Consider the following 17,816-nt stretch of genomic DNA (forward strand, 5'->3'; position numbering starts at 1 on the left):
ACGTAAATAATAAATAATATAACAATATATAAATTTAATGATTTCAAAGATAAATATGTTATATATTATTGTTATAGAATATAAACAGAATTAAAACTAGGATTTGGTTAACATAGTCAAAACCTAATTACAGTAATTTATATTGAAATTGAAATACTCCTCGTATAATGTAATTTATTTAAATTTATTTATTTATTTGTTTGAACATAAATAGCAAGTGGGATGTTAATATCCAGCTTGACAATCCACGTCAGCGTTTACCAAGCCACACGTTACTTAAAAAAATTAAAGTCTTCGCATATCAATCAGCGTCTATACATTACCACATCTACCCGCCATTTTTCTCTCTTCCACATATAATGTACGGTCGCCGGAAAGATAGCTCCGACATGTCTACACCTGACCGTTTCAACTATCCTCCATCGCCGTCTCGTAGCTCCAGTTACTCAACTAACTCGACTGAATTATCATCGGAAAAGTCAACTTCTCACCGGAACCGAGTCAAAGTTGCTGCCAGATCCGTAGCCGAAGTTTTTGTCGCGTGTTTTACTCCACCGGAGAAAGAGACACGTCATCATAGCTCTTCGGGTTTTGGTGGCTCAGATGCCTTCACTTCAACATCAGGTGACTATAATTAAGAGATCTAATTTTAATCTTGTGATTATATGTTGATCACTTGTACTTTTTGCAGTAAAAGTTATATCATGTAAAACATTAAATATTGACTGTTGAAATATAAATTCAATAATATCATTTGAATGCTTTTTCTACAAGTAAAATGTGAGTATATAGTTTTGTTTAAGTTGTTCATGTTTATAAATATTTAATTATTTGTCACACATGTTAAAGATGAACAGAACGGATATAAGAAGTTATAATACGGATTAAGTTGTTATGCATAATGTAATAAGTGTTGAATATTTCAAAATCTGAATGCCTCAATCACTCAAAGGCAATACCACCGAACAGTTAGCTGAGTGGTATTCGGTCTTAGAATACGTGTCCCGGATCCAAGGGAGAATCGAAGATCATGACCGGGTTTGATTCTCACCAGGGGTTTTACTTCCCTCGAAATACGTGACCCGTATTCGATTTGAATAGGTACCCTAGCAGATGTTAAAGGATAAGATCGGGTGGTTGGTACTCCGCATAGTGTGGAACCCGTCAGTGACCCCTAACATACTGATCTAAAAAAGAAATCACTCAAAGGCAATCAAATATAGCCATAGAGTTAAATTGTTTGATTTGATAGATGTTTCAGGGGCTTCTGATTCTACAGAAGGAAAGAAACAAGGAACGCATCGTAGCATATATGCAACCAAGAATGATTCAACACACATGAAAGAGCCTGGAAGTACAAAGTTCACTATGGCTGAAATTCATAAGGCAACAAAGAATTTTTCTCCTGTTCTTAAAGTTGGACAAGGCGGATTTGGGACCGTGTATAAAGGTCAGCTTCAAGATGGAACATTAGTTGCTGTGAAACGTGCCAAAAAGGTCAGATAATACAATGCAATACATACATCTTCATACGATGAGCATTTAGGGTACAATTAAGATAACTGGTGAAAATTGACGTAAATTATAGTATTTGTTACTTGCTTCGTTTTGATTTATGTGCAGAGTATCTATGACAAGAATCTAGGAGGTGAGTTCCAGAGTGAAGTCCAGGCCTTAACAAAGGTGGAGCATTTGAATCTTGTAAAATGTTACGGATACTTGCACCACGTAGATGAAAGAATCATCGTTGTTGAATACGTTCCTAATGGGACACTTCGGGAACACTTAGAATGTGAGTTGTTTCTTACTTGTAAATGAAACTCAAAATCGTATTTTTGGTGTAAGAACTTGATACACCCAAATTATGATTTTAAGTTTCACTTTGTAATTTAATCTTTAGTTAATTTTGGTGTAAGATCATGATTAACCATCCCAAGATAGCCTAGTGTTTGGGGTTATGATATCCTCACTAGATGTCTCTCGTTCAAACCTCACTAGTAGCGTATACTGGAATGGTCATGAAAAGGGTCGGAAATAGTCATTGGATAATTCAGTTAGATCGCGTACTTTAGAGTATAAATACTCGTCATCCTTTACAGGAAATATCTTATAGCGTTTGGTGTAAGAACTTGATTATTGCAATCTATCTATTAGTTAAATCTGTTATATGTTCGCTTTAAGGACTAATAACTAAAGATTAAATTACATAAATAATATTTTCAAACTTCTTAACAAATGCAGGTTTATACGGAAATGTTCTTAGTTTTGGATCTCGTCTGGATATTGCTATAGATGTAGCTCACGCTATTACTTATCTGCACACGTACACAGGTGGTTCTTGTCTCCATATATCCGACACATTTATTTGGTCTATAACTTCAAACGATTGATAATATATGTTGAACAAAGTTTACAAGTCCTTGATACGGAATATATGATTATGATAACTTGAATGCAGATCATCCTATAATCCATAGGGATATCAAGTCTTCAAATATCCTACTGACTGAAAAACTACGAGCCAAGGTTGCTGACTTTGGTTTTGCACGGCTAGCAGCCGATGCTGAATTGGGTCAGACCCATGTATCCACTCAGGTTAAAGGGACTGCAGGGTACTTAGATCCTGAATACCTCAGGACATATCAACTTACCGAAAAAAGTGATGTTTATTCATTTGGTATATTGCTTGTGGAGCTAGTCACTGGTCGAAGACCTATTGAAGCTAAACGGGAACTTAATGAGCGTGTAACGGCTAAATGGGTATGTACTCAAAAAGACTAAACTGCCCTTTCTTTGATACTAGAACTTTGTAGTGTTTGCTGTTTTTAAATATATTGATGGATATGATAGGCAATGAAGAAGTTTACAGATGGGGATGCAATATCGGTATTGGATCCAAAACTTGAAAATTCGGATGCTAATTTTTTGGCTCTCGAGAAGATTTTAGAACTTGCGTTACAGTGTGTTGCGTCTCATCGACAGAACAGGCCGAGCATGAGGAGATGTGCTGAGGTTTTGTGGAACATTCGAAAGGAGTACAGAGAATTGTTGGTTTGATACGGTGTTGTTCTTTCTTTATTGCGAAGGTGCCAAACATTCGCGGATCTGTTTGTTGAATTTGTCGATCACGTCTTTATATGGCAGTCGTCACAAAACAATAGCATAGTCATAGACGAATGGAGGTGTAGCTGCCTCAAACATTTTCATAAATTGGTCAGGGGTTTTTGCATGTCTTTTTTTTTTTTTTTTTTTTTTTTTTTTTTGTTTTGTTGAGGCTTGATTGAGGTATATACTCAAAAAAGCAAACATAAATTTCATTCTTTGTACATAACTACATATTTTATGGTCACTAAAACTTGAATATATTGAATTTGATAATATTCATATTTAGCTTTTATATGGTTGATTGCAATCAGATTGATGTCTAAAGACGAAACTACCCTTTCACCATTATTTTAATGTTGTGAACAGTAAATTGATATGTTATATTGATATATTTATAATAAAAATATTGAAAGTTCAAATTTTTAATCAAGGTTTAGATACATTCTATGCTATAACATTTGTCATGTATTAGAAGCCATGTATATATTCTAATTAAATAATTACCATAGTTGTAATCATTCGAGTGTTAAACAAGACAACTCAATCGTTAGAGCTCTTTCTCATGTTCAAATTTTATGGTTGAGATGGATTAGAAATAGTCAGAGAGTAATATGTATAAGCTGAGTACATTAGACTATAGGGCCTTAATTCTCGCTAGCAGTGGCGGATCCAGAAAAAAATTTCACCGGAGGCAATTTTTTTTTTAAAACGTAAGGAATTTTTATTTTTTTTTGACAAAATATGAAGGTTTTGGGACAAAATATAGAGTTTTTTGAGCAAAATTTAGAGGCTTTTGAGCAAAATACGAAGGTTTTAGGACAAAAATATGAAGGCTTTTGGGCAAAATATGAAGGGTTTGGGGCAAAAAAAAAAAAAAAATTCCACCTTTGGCAAAATCGAAAAACCGAAAAAATTTACACTAAAATTTCGAAATCGTCGGGGGCGGCTGACCCCACTTGACCCCCCTCCCTCCGCCCCCTCCGCCCCTGCTCGTTAGATAAACCAAACATAACTTTTATCATTCTAAGTGTTCTAATTTCAAAGTATGTGTTAATGTACCATGTAAACCAACTATATATAGTAATATGAAGTTGTGAATTCACTATACCTAGTTTACATAAATCACCCCCAAAAAGATATTGTAACTTGTTGTATCATGTTCACTGAACCTTACATTTACATGTCTAGCTTACCTCGCACAACAACATCAACATGAAGAAAAAATTTTGATAAATTATACATCTACCTAACTTGGCTAGTTTCTGGTTGGTCTTGACTTGTTGAGAGGGAGTTTTGTCTAGTCAACTCGTAGTTGTTGTTTCGAGTTTCTTGGTTTGCACAAGTGATTGCATTTACTTTTGAGCAGAGGAAAAGGAAGGACGAAGTGTATATCGATACATGCCACATACTGCAACACAAATTGTGCAGTCAAAACATTAAATTGGCCTAAAAAATAAACGGACAACGGTAAACGAACAAATGTTGAACGCGTAAACTGATGAGGCTTTAGCCTTATAAGCAAGGTTGTAAAAGACGTGAGACGGGGCCGAGACGGTCGGGACCTTGGAGCGTTGCAACGGTCAAGACGGGGTAGAGACGGATGCTGACTAACGTTAACTTTTTAATGTTTATGTTTAAAATATATATTAAAAGTCAATTTTGGTCAAAATCCGTCTCGACCACGTCTCAACCGTTTTTTAAGGTATTTGACCCTTTTTTTATCGTTTTTCCCGTTGTTGACCGTTGTTAAATCGTTGACCTTTTTTTACCCGTTTCTAGATCCGATGCGATGGTACGCAAGTAAACCCGTCGCAACGCCCGCCTCGGCCGTTTTTTACAACACTTCTCATAAGTAAACGGGTAAACGGATGAGGGTTTAGCCTTAAATGTATTAACTGCAATTACTTAAAAGTAGTCATAAACTCACCTGTGCCAAAACCAATAACTATTGGTTGATTCTAGGTGCCAACTTATGGCAGCCATTGACAATATAGCAAATCCGGCAACCACAAACACCCACCGAAAACGTTTAAGAATCGTTTTTATTATATTACGACACCATTCTTTTATCGTTTGCCACCTGCAAAATTAATATGTAATACGTGCTGATTTTAAGCTTTGAACTTATATCAAACCTTATAGCTTGCGCCAGAATTTGATCAACTACATTTGTTTTCACACACGTGAAAGAGAAGAAGAAAAGAACTAAAGAAGAAATTGCAAAAGAAAGTTAATGAAGTTAGATAACATAATCACTGTTGTAAAAGTCGGCCAACTTGTCGGTTTGGAAACAAACTCGTCTTGTTTTGCCCAAAAACGCCTAAAAAGTCGGGTCAAAGTCGGACTGAGTCGGGCTGCGTTGGGTCTAAGTCAAAGTTTGTCACACATTTAATATTTTTAAAAATTAGATTTTGTGCCCTATATCTATATTTGAAATAATAATGTTTTATATTTGCTATATTTATGTCTAATATATATACGTTCAATTAATTCAATTAAAAGTCAACGTTGGTCAACGTTCAACTTGTCCCAGACTCGCAACTATTACAACCTTGAACATAATTCATACCAATTTTGAATCTGAAAGCTACCACGTTTCCCCCATGAAATATCAAATTATTTTATTAACGAAAATCGGAAATGGATATAAAATCTCACCTATGAAGTAGATTTAGGAAGAGTTCGACGGAAAAGGAAAACCTCCTATAATGCCTAAAAAACTCTATTAAAAATCCGACAAAAAGACCCGTTGCTCCAATTGCTATAACAAGGATAATGTTGGAGGATCTGCGAAAACGTAAGTATTAAAACCGATTGAAATCATAGAAGCAAAAAAAGCGTATGCACGTGAAAAATTACCTGGTAGCTCCGTTTTCAGCCATAAGAGCCGTAAGAATGGCAACAACTGTATGAATTGTCCTTTTTGACCCTTCATCAATATCAGCTAAGTATACAAAAGTGCTTACCACAGCCATGAATGAAAGCCAAAAATCCATGAACTGAATAAATACACCGATATACAAAGTCAATTACTTGATTACTTGATACAGAACCAATGACAAATATTATTTAGAGAAAATAAAATAAAAATTGTACCTGCAGGACATGGAATGATAAAGCACACCACGTGCCGACATCGCATGCATGATATAACCCACTCGAAATTCCACTAGATGTGTATAACACCCACTCAGCAAATGCCTGCAGCAACATTATATGTTCAAATCATACTCTTAAATAAAAAGTCAAAATGTAACTTTTAACTGGAGATTCAATATGGGTCGTTGAAACGCTATGGACTGGTACACACAAGTGAATTGTAACCTTCCCAGACTGGAATGATGTAAATTGACATAAGTATAAAAAGTTTCTTTTTGTCGTAATTTGGTGTGCAAGTAAAACATCATTCTAAGGATAGAACTAGTAACAAATTTGAACATGAATAACGTGTCTTATGCTCTCAATAGTATTAGAATGTAAATATGGTCCAACCCGTTTACATATATGGGCTTGGTCCATTAGGATTTTATTAGGTTTAGGGATTCATTGTACTCTATATATATAGGTAATTAATAATACGTTATACCCACGGGAAATTCTATTATTTAACATGGTATCAGATTGCCGCAGCCACCAAATCTGGTCTGCCGCCGCCACCGCATAACGGTCTGTCGCCGCTTTTCTTACTCTCTTTCTTTACGCGCTCTCCATCCGTGAATTATCAATAACAAACTTTCTTCAATATTTCTTTCAAAAAAAAAAAAACAAACAAAAGTACGACTTCCGTTTCATTATGAACTTCCGATCCCTTACAAACTTTTAAAGAAAAATCATCACATGTCCTCCTTGGTTGTTGATTTTCCAAAACATCAAACGTATCATCAATTTATTGATACAAAACACGTATCCCTTATTCTTTCTATATATAAAAAAAAAGAACTCAACTACATCCACGTGTTCTTAGCTATCTTCAATGTATTTTCGTTTCCGACTAGAAAGAAACACGATAATTTGTGCCGTCGCATGCTCCGACCAGCGACTTTATGCAACCATCTTCAATTTTTTCTCCTCCTTTTCTAAATCTTTTTTCTTTTGATCTAGATATTCTAGAATTCTTTCTATATAGTAATTCCTATCACCCTCTACCTTCTTATTTTCCAAATCTTTACCAAAATAAAAAGCTCTCTAGCTTACTACGTAATTGTTTCTTGGTTGTTACTTTATTAATAAAAGGAGAATTCTTATTTCCATATACTATATTTTTTTCCCCCATATCTTCCTAAAACTTCCCACCAATTTCATTCCTATATGTGTTTAATTAGGTTTAGGGATCGGTCCATTACGATTTAATTAGGTTTAGGGATTCATTGTACTCTATATATGTTGATTAATAATACGTTATACCCACGGGGAATTCTATTATTTAACAAATAGTCATAATATACTTGCCTTCTTCCGGAGAGCCCAATATGCCGGAAATACAAACGCGGCATTTGACGCAATAAGGGAAACCGATTGCCATATATGGCCTACAAAAAAGGTGCACGCTTTTTAGTTGCATATAAAATAAAAACCATAAGGATAAGGATGATTAAATGACGTTTACCCCGATGTGAGACGATTTCAACACTGCAATCAAATCCACCATGGTTACGATCACATGAACAATAGCTGACATAAATGCAGCAGCATGTCAAAATCTAAGTTACTGCAGAATGAACTGGTGGGTGTTTTAGGTGACGAGCCAAAAAGGAAAACGTCTTAGTTCTGGTTGATATCGATCAAGATGACCCACAAGATGACCCACAAATACCTTTTATTTTTTCTTAACATTTTGAATTTAATGAAAAACCTATATAACTTCGACACAATAATAGCCAAAATTTGGATTAAAGAAAAGTTAGAGGTTGCATGCATTCTAAAATACGCTTTGTGAGACTTTTAACCGTTTGACAGTTGCAAGTTCAACCAACTTGACGCTTTAACTTGTTAGTTAAAAAATACGGAGTATTAATTTAGCATATAATTTTAAAATCTATGGAAAAAAATGAACATTGATACCTGTATAGAGATAACCCACTCATTTCAACAACATTTTGACATGTTCCATGATACGAGCACCTTTTTGGACATCTTTCAACTGAAATTGACATGGTAGTTTGACTTTGACTTTGACTCTCAGATGTCAAATGTTTAACACCAAAACTCCATGTTCCTCCTCTAACATACAGGATATAAAAACTAATAGTCTTCTCATCTGAATTGTACAACTTATAGAACATAGAACCATTACTATTGCTCGTAGAGTTTGCATAAAAATAATCCCATTTATCTTCAAACGGTAGTCCACCGTATGATGTATATATTTGATGAGTTATTTTCGTATCAGAATTTAAACGAACGTGAATACTTCCTCCAGATGCACCTGCAGGGATGTCTACCAGGAAATACGTCCAAGCAAAACTTTGACTTTGACTTTGATTTTGAGCAAGTGACGAGTTGCCAAGGAGCGGTTCGAGAAGGAAATTTGCAGTGTTTGACGTAACTTTATCGCTGATGGGTAAATAATACGATTCAAAAGGTACGGAGGAACTCTTCCTTAGAATTGTCTGCATATTCCATGCATCTTCTGTAAGAATCAATTAAAAAGAACAAATGACCGAGGAATTAGATGTGGGTCCCATTTTATATTTCGTAAACCCATCAGCATAACCCGAATTCAACCATTTATTAATAATTGGGTCAAAAGAGCCACTTTTAATGAACTTTTTTAACTAACAACTATTTCCAAATTGGCATAAAGCACATAATTCAGTGACAATGAATATTCGTTATATTTATATTTTTAAAATTAAGATTTCATGATTAAATAACTTGATCGATAGAGAATTAACTAACCTGAAGCATGTACCTCTCCCACGTACAATTTAATCCAGCCTTGTCTATAGGGCAACGTAGCAACTTCAACTCCAATGAGTAGCATACATTCATGTTCACTAATGAGTTGTTTGAGTGGCTGAGGGGTATAATGGTAATATACCACTGACCAACCTTTGGGGATCGTATTACCAAAGGCGAACTATTTATATCACCCGAATAATCATGTGTGAATGATGATGATATACCACCATATCGAGCATAACACATTAATATAATTTTACTACCATTATTTGTACCGTTTGATTGCGTTTGGTTGAACGTAACGTTGCTTGCGGATATCATGATCTCTTCCGAAACTCCAAACAAGTCCAAAGAGTAGAATTTAGATTCATTGGTGTGAAAACAAGAACTTGCACCATCATTTGTACAAGACGTGATTATTCCTTGAGTTGAATTTTGGTCAACGCACGAAAGATGCTCGATTGTCTGGTTGCAGAACTCACCCGAGACGAACGGGCTAAAACAACCTTCAACACTCACATTCCCACTAAATGAATACCCCGAACCTCGATTTATCTGCAACGACAAGACCAAGACATGATTATAATTGAAATTAATCATGATCCATTTTTTAAAGTATTGCGTCTCAAAATGAGCAACACCGTCCTTTTTATATGATGCACGGTGGTCAAATTTGTACAACTTATACATTGTGTAGTAACTTAAATGATAATACGTGAGAAATACTTTTTTAAGGGGAAATGGGATTACCTCGATAAATTTTTTCCAAGTCGATTTGTTTATTTTACGAAAGTTGATTTTTATGCGAATATGCTTTTTTTAAAAAGTTGACTTCTGACGGATTTTATTGTCTTTTAGTATATCTTGCAAATTCATGGGCCACTTCACAAAAACAATGGCATAATAAGGTGGCATTTTGTTGATTCAATTTGGTGCACAAACTTGTAACTAATACTTTTGATTAAGGCAATCTTTCAAACAGATTAGTGTCACCCAAATAAACAAAATTGTATCTTATGCATACATGTATTTGAATATGATTTTCCATCTTCAGGCTACCTAGGGAGGGCGAGTATATTTACTCAAATGTAAGCGACCTAATCAGGTTATCTTGTGACAGTTTCCGACCCTTTATGTGGCCAACCCGAGGTTTGAACCCAGGACCTAAGGATATTAGGACCTCAACCACTAGACTATCTTGAGATTGTTTTATGCATACATGTATACAACTCGTAAATAGCTTACTCAAAAGTTGGATTAGTATTGTGTGAAGGGCGGACCTATTTACACTCCGTGGTAGCATGGGCTAAGAATGATATACGCGTTGCAGTGGAAATTTTTTTGGGCTTTTAACTAGTGATACCACTGAATAGTGTAAATTTTTTTGTGTGACACCACTGGATAGTGTAAATTTTTTTGTACTTTTAACTAGTGACACCAATGACTATGAATCCTAGATCCGCCACTGTATTGTGTACTTGTACGGTTCAATATTTCACACATAAAGCAGTCAACTATTTGAGATAATATTGATTACCATCTTTGATTGAGTCCTAGCAGATCCAATGCCATTAAATAAACCAAAGTACCACACTCCCGGAGAAATCTGTAGAAAAATTTCGAGTTTTGTTACCAACTAAGAATAAATAGTATATTTATTTTTAATTATATACAAATACAATTATATTCCAAATGTGAAAACAAAGACAGAGAAGTTGACCTGCTCGTTTGTTAGTCTTATCAGAATATTTTTCTGCATAGGATAACATTTCTCTGCAAACTGAAGACCTTCCATTGCCAAAGATCCATTTAAAATGGGACCCAACACTGATAGCAAACAAATAAAAGAACATGTTAATAGAATTCTAAATTGAAAAATCATTCGAGCTTGATGAACATTTTGACTATGCATTTGTTTAACCATCTAACAATCATATACTTGAGAGTAAATGAAAACACGATTGGGCATTTTAAACAAAAACAAGGCAATACTAATGTTGTACCTAAACCAATAAAAGAAGTATTATATGTATCAGGCGAAGGAAGGCTGCCTTCACGAGCACATATCATCGGTAGATTCGTTTTATCTGACATCATTATACTATTTGTATCCTGAAAACCATTTAAACAATAACAGTAAGCAAATCTTATACGTTAAAGCCATTTAATACTTACATTTTGTTAGCATTGTTTATATGTCTATTAATATACGAAACACAAATGCCATTGCAGGGAATGTTTACTTGATGTAAACAAGAAATAAATATGGAACCTACAAGATAGGCGCTTTTGGTAATGTACTCATACAGCCGATCATACTTACAAGGTGTACATCCGATTCTAACGATACAGTCATTGAAGAGAAACCAGTTGGCAAATCAACTGCAGTAATAAACACGAGGATAATCATAAATATAATAAAACTAAAACAAAGATTAAATATTGTGAATTAAACTAAGTTAACAGAAACTCTCATCATTAAACTTAGGGAAGTGATATGTACACAACCATTTTTGTTACGTACACAACCAATCGTGCTTTATAGTGTTGTACAGTACAATACTGTAAAGCACGATTGGTTGTGTAACAGCTCACACTCTAGGTTTAATACATTAAGGATTAATAGCAAATGGTTATTAGTTCTTTAAAAACTATTGAATAGTTGTATTCTTTCAATAAGCACAGGACTGCAGCTGAAATCATAAAGTATAAGGATCAAAGGGCAAATCATATCAAGCTAAAACTTTAACTTGAAAAATTCAAAATTTGACTTTGAACTTACCATGTCTATGTCTATCATCATTAAAATCAAGAACTAATATTCAATTGATTACAAAGATGATTACTTTTATTGAACAATTCATAACCCATAGCTTAAATTGATACTAAGCATCAACCCAAATGCAAAACACACAAAAATCAAAGCAATTCCATTTTCAATTTCATAAATATAAATTTGACTCACAAGTTAACTGATCAAACAATCAAATAATTAAAAAAAAAAAAGTTATTAAGTAAAAAATTACCTCTAATATATCGCCAATCATAAGGTTTGAGGACAGTTCTACCATAAGTAAAGCTTGAAATAGTGAAAGAATCGTACGGAACAGCATAAATATCGTAAAAACAACAACAACAACAACAAAAACAAATAAAAAAGCAAACTTGATTCGAATAATGACAACCAAGGATCGAATAATTGGATTTATTATCCATTTTGAATCTATTTTCAGCTGATTCTTTTACAAAATTGAGAAATGGGTAGCAACCATTTAAGGAATGTACTATTTTTCTCTTAACTTAATTGATAATACAATCTAATGATAGATACATAAAAATACATTCGTGTGTTAATCAATCATCAATAAATGAGATATATAAAAGTGTTTAAAATTTGAGTTTGGTGTGAATTTTGTGTGAAAACCCTTGAAAGAAATCAATTAAATAAATTATTGAGTGAGTCATATTGACTCAGAGTGACATTGACTCGTTCTTAACCTCCGTTTTCTGAAAACGGATTGATATGTATACAGATTTTTACACGTACACACCTAAATATGCTTTAAAGTATTGTATTGTATAACACTGTAAAGTATGTTTGGTTGTGTATGTGTAAAAAATGGTTATGTACATATCATCACCCTTTCTGAAATCCGTTACATACATACGATCATTTTAGTCCATATACATAAACTTAGTAGTATTATACACTTAATTATTTTACTTACTTATTTTACTTATGTAGTTCAATTTTTTGAATTAATCTAAAGATATAATTAGAAGTTTAATGAAAAAATTTATGTATTGGTAAAAATAGGTCTATAAAAATCACTCCCGGTGTTATACATTATTTTCAATTATTTTAATTTTTAAGAGAAAAAAAAAATTAAATTTTTTTTGATAAAGGCCTTAAACATTGTCATTAACGTGAATAAACAATTTTACATATCCATTATTTATTTAATTTCAGTAGCGGTTATAAAATTTTATAAAAGTGTTGTACACCTTAATGACGACCCTTAAAAAGTGAATAAACATGTAAGTTTTTATTTACCCTACAAAACTAGTTCATGGGTCAAACATGGTCGGTGCTACATTTAACGATCGGATACAATGGGTTTTGCCCAAATCATTCGGATGATCAGTATAATAGTTATAACGAGTGTGATTGAGCCGCGCATTGATGCGGAAAGTATTTGTGATATGTTTGTAACGTTATAACATGTTATATAAGGTAATCACAAAAACTCATGATTTTAAGATTACTATTACACAGTGTTGTAAAAGTCGGCCGACTTGGCCGACGCGTCGGCCGATGCGTCGTTCTTTTGGGTTCTCCGTTCCGTTTTTTCTGAAAACGACTCAAAAGACGGTTAAAGCTAAAAGTTCGGTCAAAGTCTGTCAAAGAAGGTCAAAGTTGGTCAAAAACGATCAAAGTCAATCAAATTTTTGTCAAAATCTGATATATTTTAAAATTAGGGTTTGTTTTCATTTTTTGAGCCGCTCTTTTCTCTGTGTCCTTATTGATTATGTACTCGGTAACATTAATTGAGTTTGAAGTTTGATTGTTTTTTAATTCAAGTTCTTATTTAAGAAATAGTACATAATCAACTATTTTATATATATATATATATATATATATATATATATATATATATATATATATATATATATATATATATATATATATATATATATATATATATATATATATATATATATATATATATAAGAATTTATTAATAAAGTCAACGTTGGTTAACAACCGATGCGTCCACAACGCGTCCCCCAACTCGGCCGACGCGTCCTTTTTAGGTTTCGACCGATGCGTCCCCGACTCGCGACTTTTACAACCTTGCTATTACATCTCTTTACAATATATGAAGTATCACATAGGGACCATACGTATAAATTAATGAAAGGATCCGAAACTAATCATCCGGACGTTGTCCATATTGATTACAAACGAATTACAATAGTTGATAACATTGCGAGGTACTTGTCCTCTATATGATACATATTTCAAACGTTGCATTTATTCTTATAAGGCAATCTATAGTTACATCCAGAATTGACATATTCGCCTGACATTTCATAATATTCAAATGACCTAAATCGCCATTTACTTAATAATAGTCTCTATGAACTTCAATGACTCGAATGCAACGCCTTATGATAAAAGTCCTTAATGGCCTCAAGTAGTATCCTTAGTACGAGCTAATGCACAGCGGAAGACTTAATTCATACCTGAGAATAACATGCTTTAAAATGTCAACATAAAGTTGGTGAGATATAGGTTTAATGCCGGCAGCAATATATATATATAGACCACAAGATTTCGTATGTAAACATTTCAATAAAAATATTCTAAGTGGTTGAGCACTTGGTAACCATACTTAACAATTAATCACGTCGCATATTCCCTTTAATATGAAATCTTACTACACCGTACCAAGTGTAGTCACGAAACGAAGTACTGTGCAACCGTTGAATACTGGTCGTCCAGTCCGGTTGGGGTTGTCAGGCCCGATAGATCTATCAACAGGATTCGCGTTTACAATACCGCTGTAAATAACAGTTACCAAGCTACAGGGAAGTATGCCAGTGGTACAACTCAACGTAGAATATATTTTTCAGTTACTTGTGTCCATATCGTAAAACATAAAATACATGTATTCTCATCCCGAAATATTTAGAGTTTAAAAGTGGGACTATATACTCACTTTCGTCTTGAAGATATATATAATTTGACTTGGTCTCCGGTTGATATCACGAACCTATCCATATATAATATATCAATACCTTTTCTTTTTAAACAAACGTCACATATATATACTTGTTATACTTTTAATACTTTGAATAATTCCTTAGTCCGTAGTTAGCAGTTCGTTGTTAGTAATTCAATTTTTAATGGTTCATTTTTAGATGTTTAATATACCCGCAATGAAATAAATAAAACCCCCAACGAAATAAATAAAACCCCATCGTATATGTATTGGTCGAGATTAATCTTGACCCACGGTACCGGTGTTGTCAAATGACGTGTTGCGTACATAAAGTACCGGTGTTGTCAAATGACGTGTTGCGTACAATCATGGGATCTTATGATTAATCTTCTCGTGTTGTTTACGGGTGATCCTGAACCATATAAAATTGAATTATAAGTACATATATATAAAATATCATGTTATCTTAGAAAGATGTGATTTTATTTAATTTTTCCCAATTAATCCCGAAGTTAAACAAGTCTTGGATAACCAATTTTGCTTCGGTCATAGTTTCTTCGTTACAAATCCGTTTTCGTTGATTCAACTTGCCATCTCCTTGGATCGAGTCCCTCTTTAAGACTATGAACTGAAAATACCTTGGTTTGTATTCAAAATCACACGGCATAGGTGAAACTTTAGTGAAACTTATGAAGTTAAACATTTTCCTTTATTTAAACAACCTTAAATGATTATTTTTCTAAAAATACTTATACTTTGAATTAAATCATGAAATTTTTATGTGTTATCATATTCATAGTAAAAATCATTTTTCCAGAAGATAAACCTCCAATTCAAAGTTTAAGATAGTTTTTAATTATCCAACCCAAAACAGTCCCCGGTTGCACTCCGACGTCGTAAAAACAGTTTTTAAGATATTCTTTGAAAAACCAAGTTATACCTTGTTAAATTAACATATAATTAAGTTATATTACAGGTCTTGAAGTATTTTAAAAGTTAAGTTAGAAGGATCTATTTAGTTTGCAAACAAGTTTGAAAACTTTCAAACTATGTTCTTGTTGTTAAATTTTTATACCACAAAATAAGATAGCTATATATATATGAATCGAATAAGGTTATGAACATAGATACTACCTCAAGTTCCTTGGACAAGGTTGCTGTAAAAGAGGAGTAAAAAGCTAGAACCAAAAGGATGATGGAATTGGATGAAAGATTGGAAGTAAGTTTGTGTTCTTGGAAGGATTTCTTAAAGTGTTTTTGTATGGTTTTCTTATGGTGTTTAAGTAAGGTTTTTGAAGCTAATTCATGGGGAAAATGCTTGGAGATGATCAAGTATGATGTTAAGAGTATTTTAAGAGAGAAATGGAAGTGTAAGTATGAGAAAATGGGGTGAAGAAATGGTGTGCATGCATAAAAATGTTTTTAGGTTATAAAGGAAAAAAAAGATACCTAACTTTGTTTTCTTGCTAAATAATTCATGCTACTTGACAAATGGTTGGTTCCACATGTTTCTTAATCATTTAAGGCTGCTAAGGAGCAGATTTTTATTGGTATATACCAATAGTAAATACATCTAGAAGCTGCGTATGATACGGGTACATATACCCTAGGTATACGTATAGAAATCTTTGGGAAAACGGAGCGAAGATTCAAATATAGCTATCTTTTGTAAATACACTTATATTGTTTTATGTATTTAAGTTCTTAAAAGTGATTAAATACATTACTTATACGATATATGTATAAACATTATAGGTTATAAGTATTTATGTCAAATAACGTTACGTATGGTTATCGTTTTGAAAACTTAAGTTAGTAGTTTCAAAATATACTTATAACTTATTGTTATTAATACAAAATGAGATATTAAAACATTCTTAAATCATGTTAAATATGTATATATATACATATATATATACAAACGTATAATTATCATATATTGTATAGTTCGTGATATCATCGGTCAAACTAGACGGTCAAACGTTGTGTAAAACTCTTTTCGGAAACATAAATCTCAACAATTTGGGATTGCTTATCATGTTGGTAAGGTTTAATTTATGTAAATATTAATCTTATAAGTATAGAATGATCGAAAAAAGTGTGGGTCAACTTTAGGGTTTTTGCTTATCGTGTCGGAACCATATAGAGATTAGAGTTTAAATTTGGTCGGAAATTTCCGGGTCGTTACAGTACCCATCCGTTAAAGAAATTTCGTCCTCGAAATTTGGTAGAGGTTGTCATAAACAACAATAGGAATGTTTTCATGACGAATATGAGGTAATAATGAAATTTTATCATTATTGAAAGATTTAGATAAAACGATTTGGTTATGTGAGACGCACGAGCGAAGCTATCACAAAAGAGTGAAATGAGTAAATATAGATTTGTTGTAACCGATGACGTGATTATGATCGATTTCCGGGATTTAAGGGTTTTAAAGAAAATCTTATGTAATAAGATTTAGTTTTGCGGCGATCAGGATCTTCTTTGATTTAACGCGGCAATCTGTTTTGATTTCTTTGTCGAATATTTCACTATAAATTTACCTCCTTCCCTTTCTTTCTTCCCACATCTTCTATTCTTTCTCTTTAGTTCCTACTTTAAGACATTCGCTAATATGCTCCATCCCATTCTAACCCTTGTTATATTTCTAACTTTCATATCTTTCATTCTTCTTTTTCATCTATCACCAGAAGAATCTATTCTCTTTTATCCTTTCCTTGGAATTATAATGTTTTTAATTCTCTCGTGCCTTTACGTTGCAATACGTATTGATATGCACGGTTTGTAGTTTCGGGGTTGTTGTTAGGTTTTATACCTTCCCTTATATTTCGATGTTCCTACTCCCGTCCCTTAAAATCATTGTCATCCACAATTAATGCTCTCTCTTATTTGCTGTGGTTTATGTTCCTATTTCTATTCTGAGGTTTTGTCCCTTCATTTCTTCTTCCCGTCCTCGAGCCAAGCGAACAACGGTACGAAATTCGTAGGTAGCAAATTTTGAATGAACCTTGCTATTGGTTTTAGAATGAAATTGTAATGGCACGATCTTGATTCGTTAAATTACTCGAATATTCCGAAAAA

The 17,816-nt window shown here is 33.3% G+C and overlaps 2 protein-coding genes across 3 annotated transcripts; one reads left to right on the plus strand and one right to left on the minus strand.

Moving 5' to 3' along the window:
- Positions 1-319: 319 nt before the first annotated feature.
- On the plus strand, positions 320-3,397 carry LOC139863057 (calmodulin-binding receptor-like cytoplasmic kinase 2). Of its 2 annotated transcripts, none has more exons than XM_071851703.1 (6): positions 320-624; positions 1,253-1,497; positions 1,624-1,792; positions 2,242-2,331; positions 2,459-2,760; positions 2,851-3,397. In XM_071851703.1, the coding sequence occupies exons 1-6, from the start codon at positions 360-362 to the stop codon at positions 3,055-3,057; spliced, it is 1,278 nt and encodes a 425-aa protein (XP_071707804.1). In that variant the 5' UTR covers positions 320-359; the 3' UTR covers positions 3,058-3,397. The 2 variants fall into 2 exon arrangements, with proteins under 2 accessions (XP_071707804.1, XP_071707805.1); XM_071851704.1 differs by having other exon boundaries at positions 1,262-1,497.
- An 806-nt stretch (positions 3,398-4,203) lies between these two features.
- Positions 4,204-12,282, minus strand: LOC139863056 (uncharacterized). The gene is made up of 14 exons (XM_071851702.1): positions 12,033-12,282; positions 11,330-11,388; positions 11,010-11,118; positions 10,727-10,833; positions 10,544-10,612; positions 9,004-9,561; positions 8,167-8,714; positions 7,712-7,776; positions 7,555-7,634; positions 6,202-6,306; positions 5,965-6,104; positions 5,764-5,892; positions 5,033-5,185; positions 4,204-4,513 (listed from the first exon to the last, which is right to left on the minus strand). Exons 1-14 carry the CDS (start codon positions 12,220-12,222, stop codon positions 4,348-4,350), a joined length of 2,478 nt encoding a protein of 825 aa, XP_071707803.1. The 5' UTR covers positions 12,223-12,282; the 3' UTR covers positions 4,204-4,347.
- Between the last annotated feature and the right edge of the window lie 5,534 nt (positions 12,283-17,816).

Source organism: Rutidosis leptorrhynchoides, chromosome 8, assembly GCF_046630445.1.
Source record: "Rutidosis leptorrhynchoides isolate AG116_Rl617_1_P2 chromosome 8, CSIRO_AGI_Rlap_v1, whole genome shotgun sequence".
In the NCBI taxonomy this organism is placed as follows: Eukaryota; Viridiplantae; Streptophyta; class Magnoliopsida; order Asterales; family Asteraceae; genus Rutidosis; species Rutidosis leptorrhynchoides.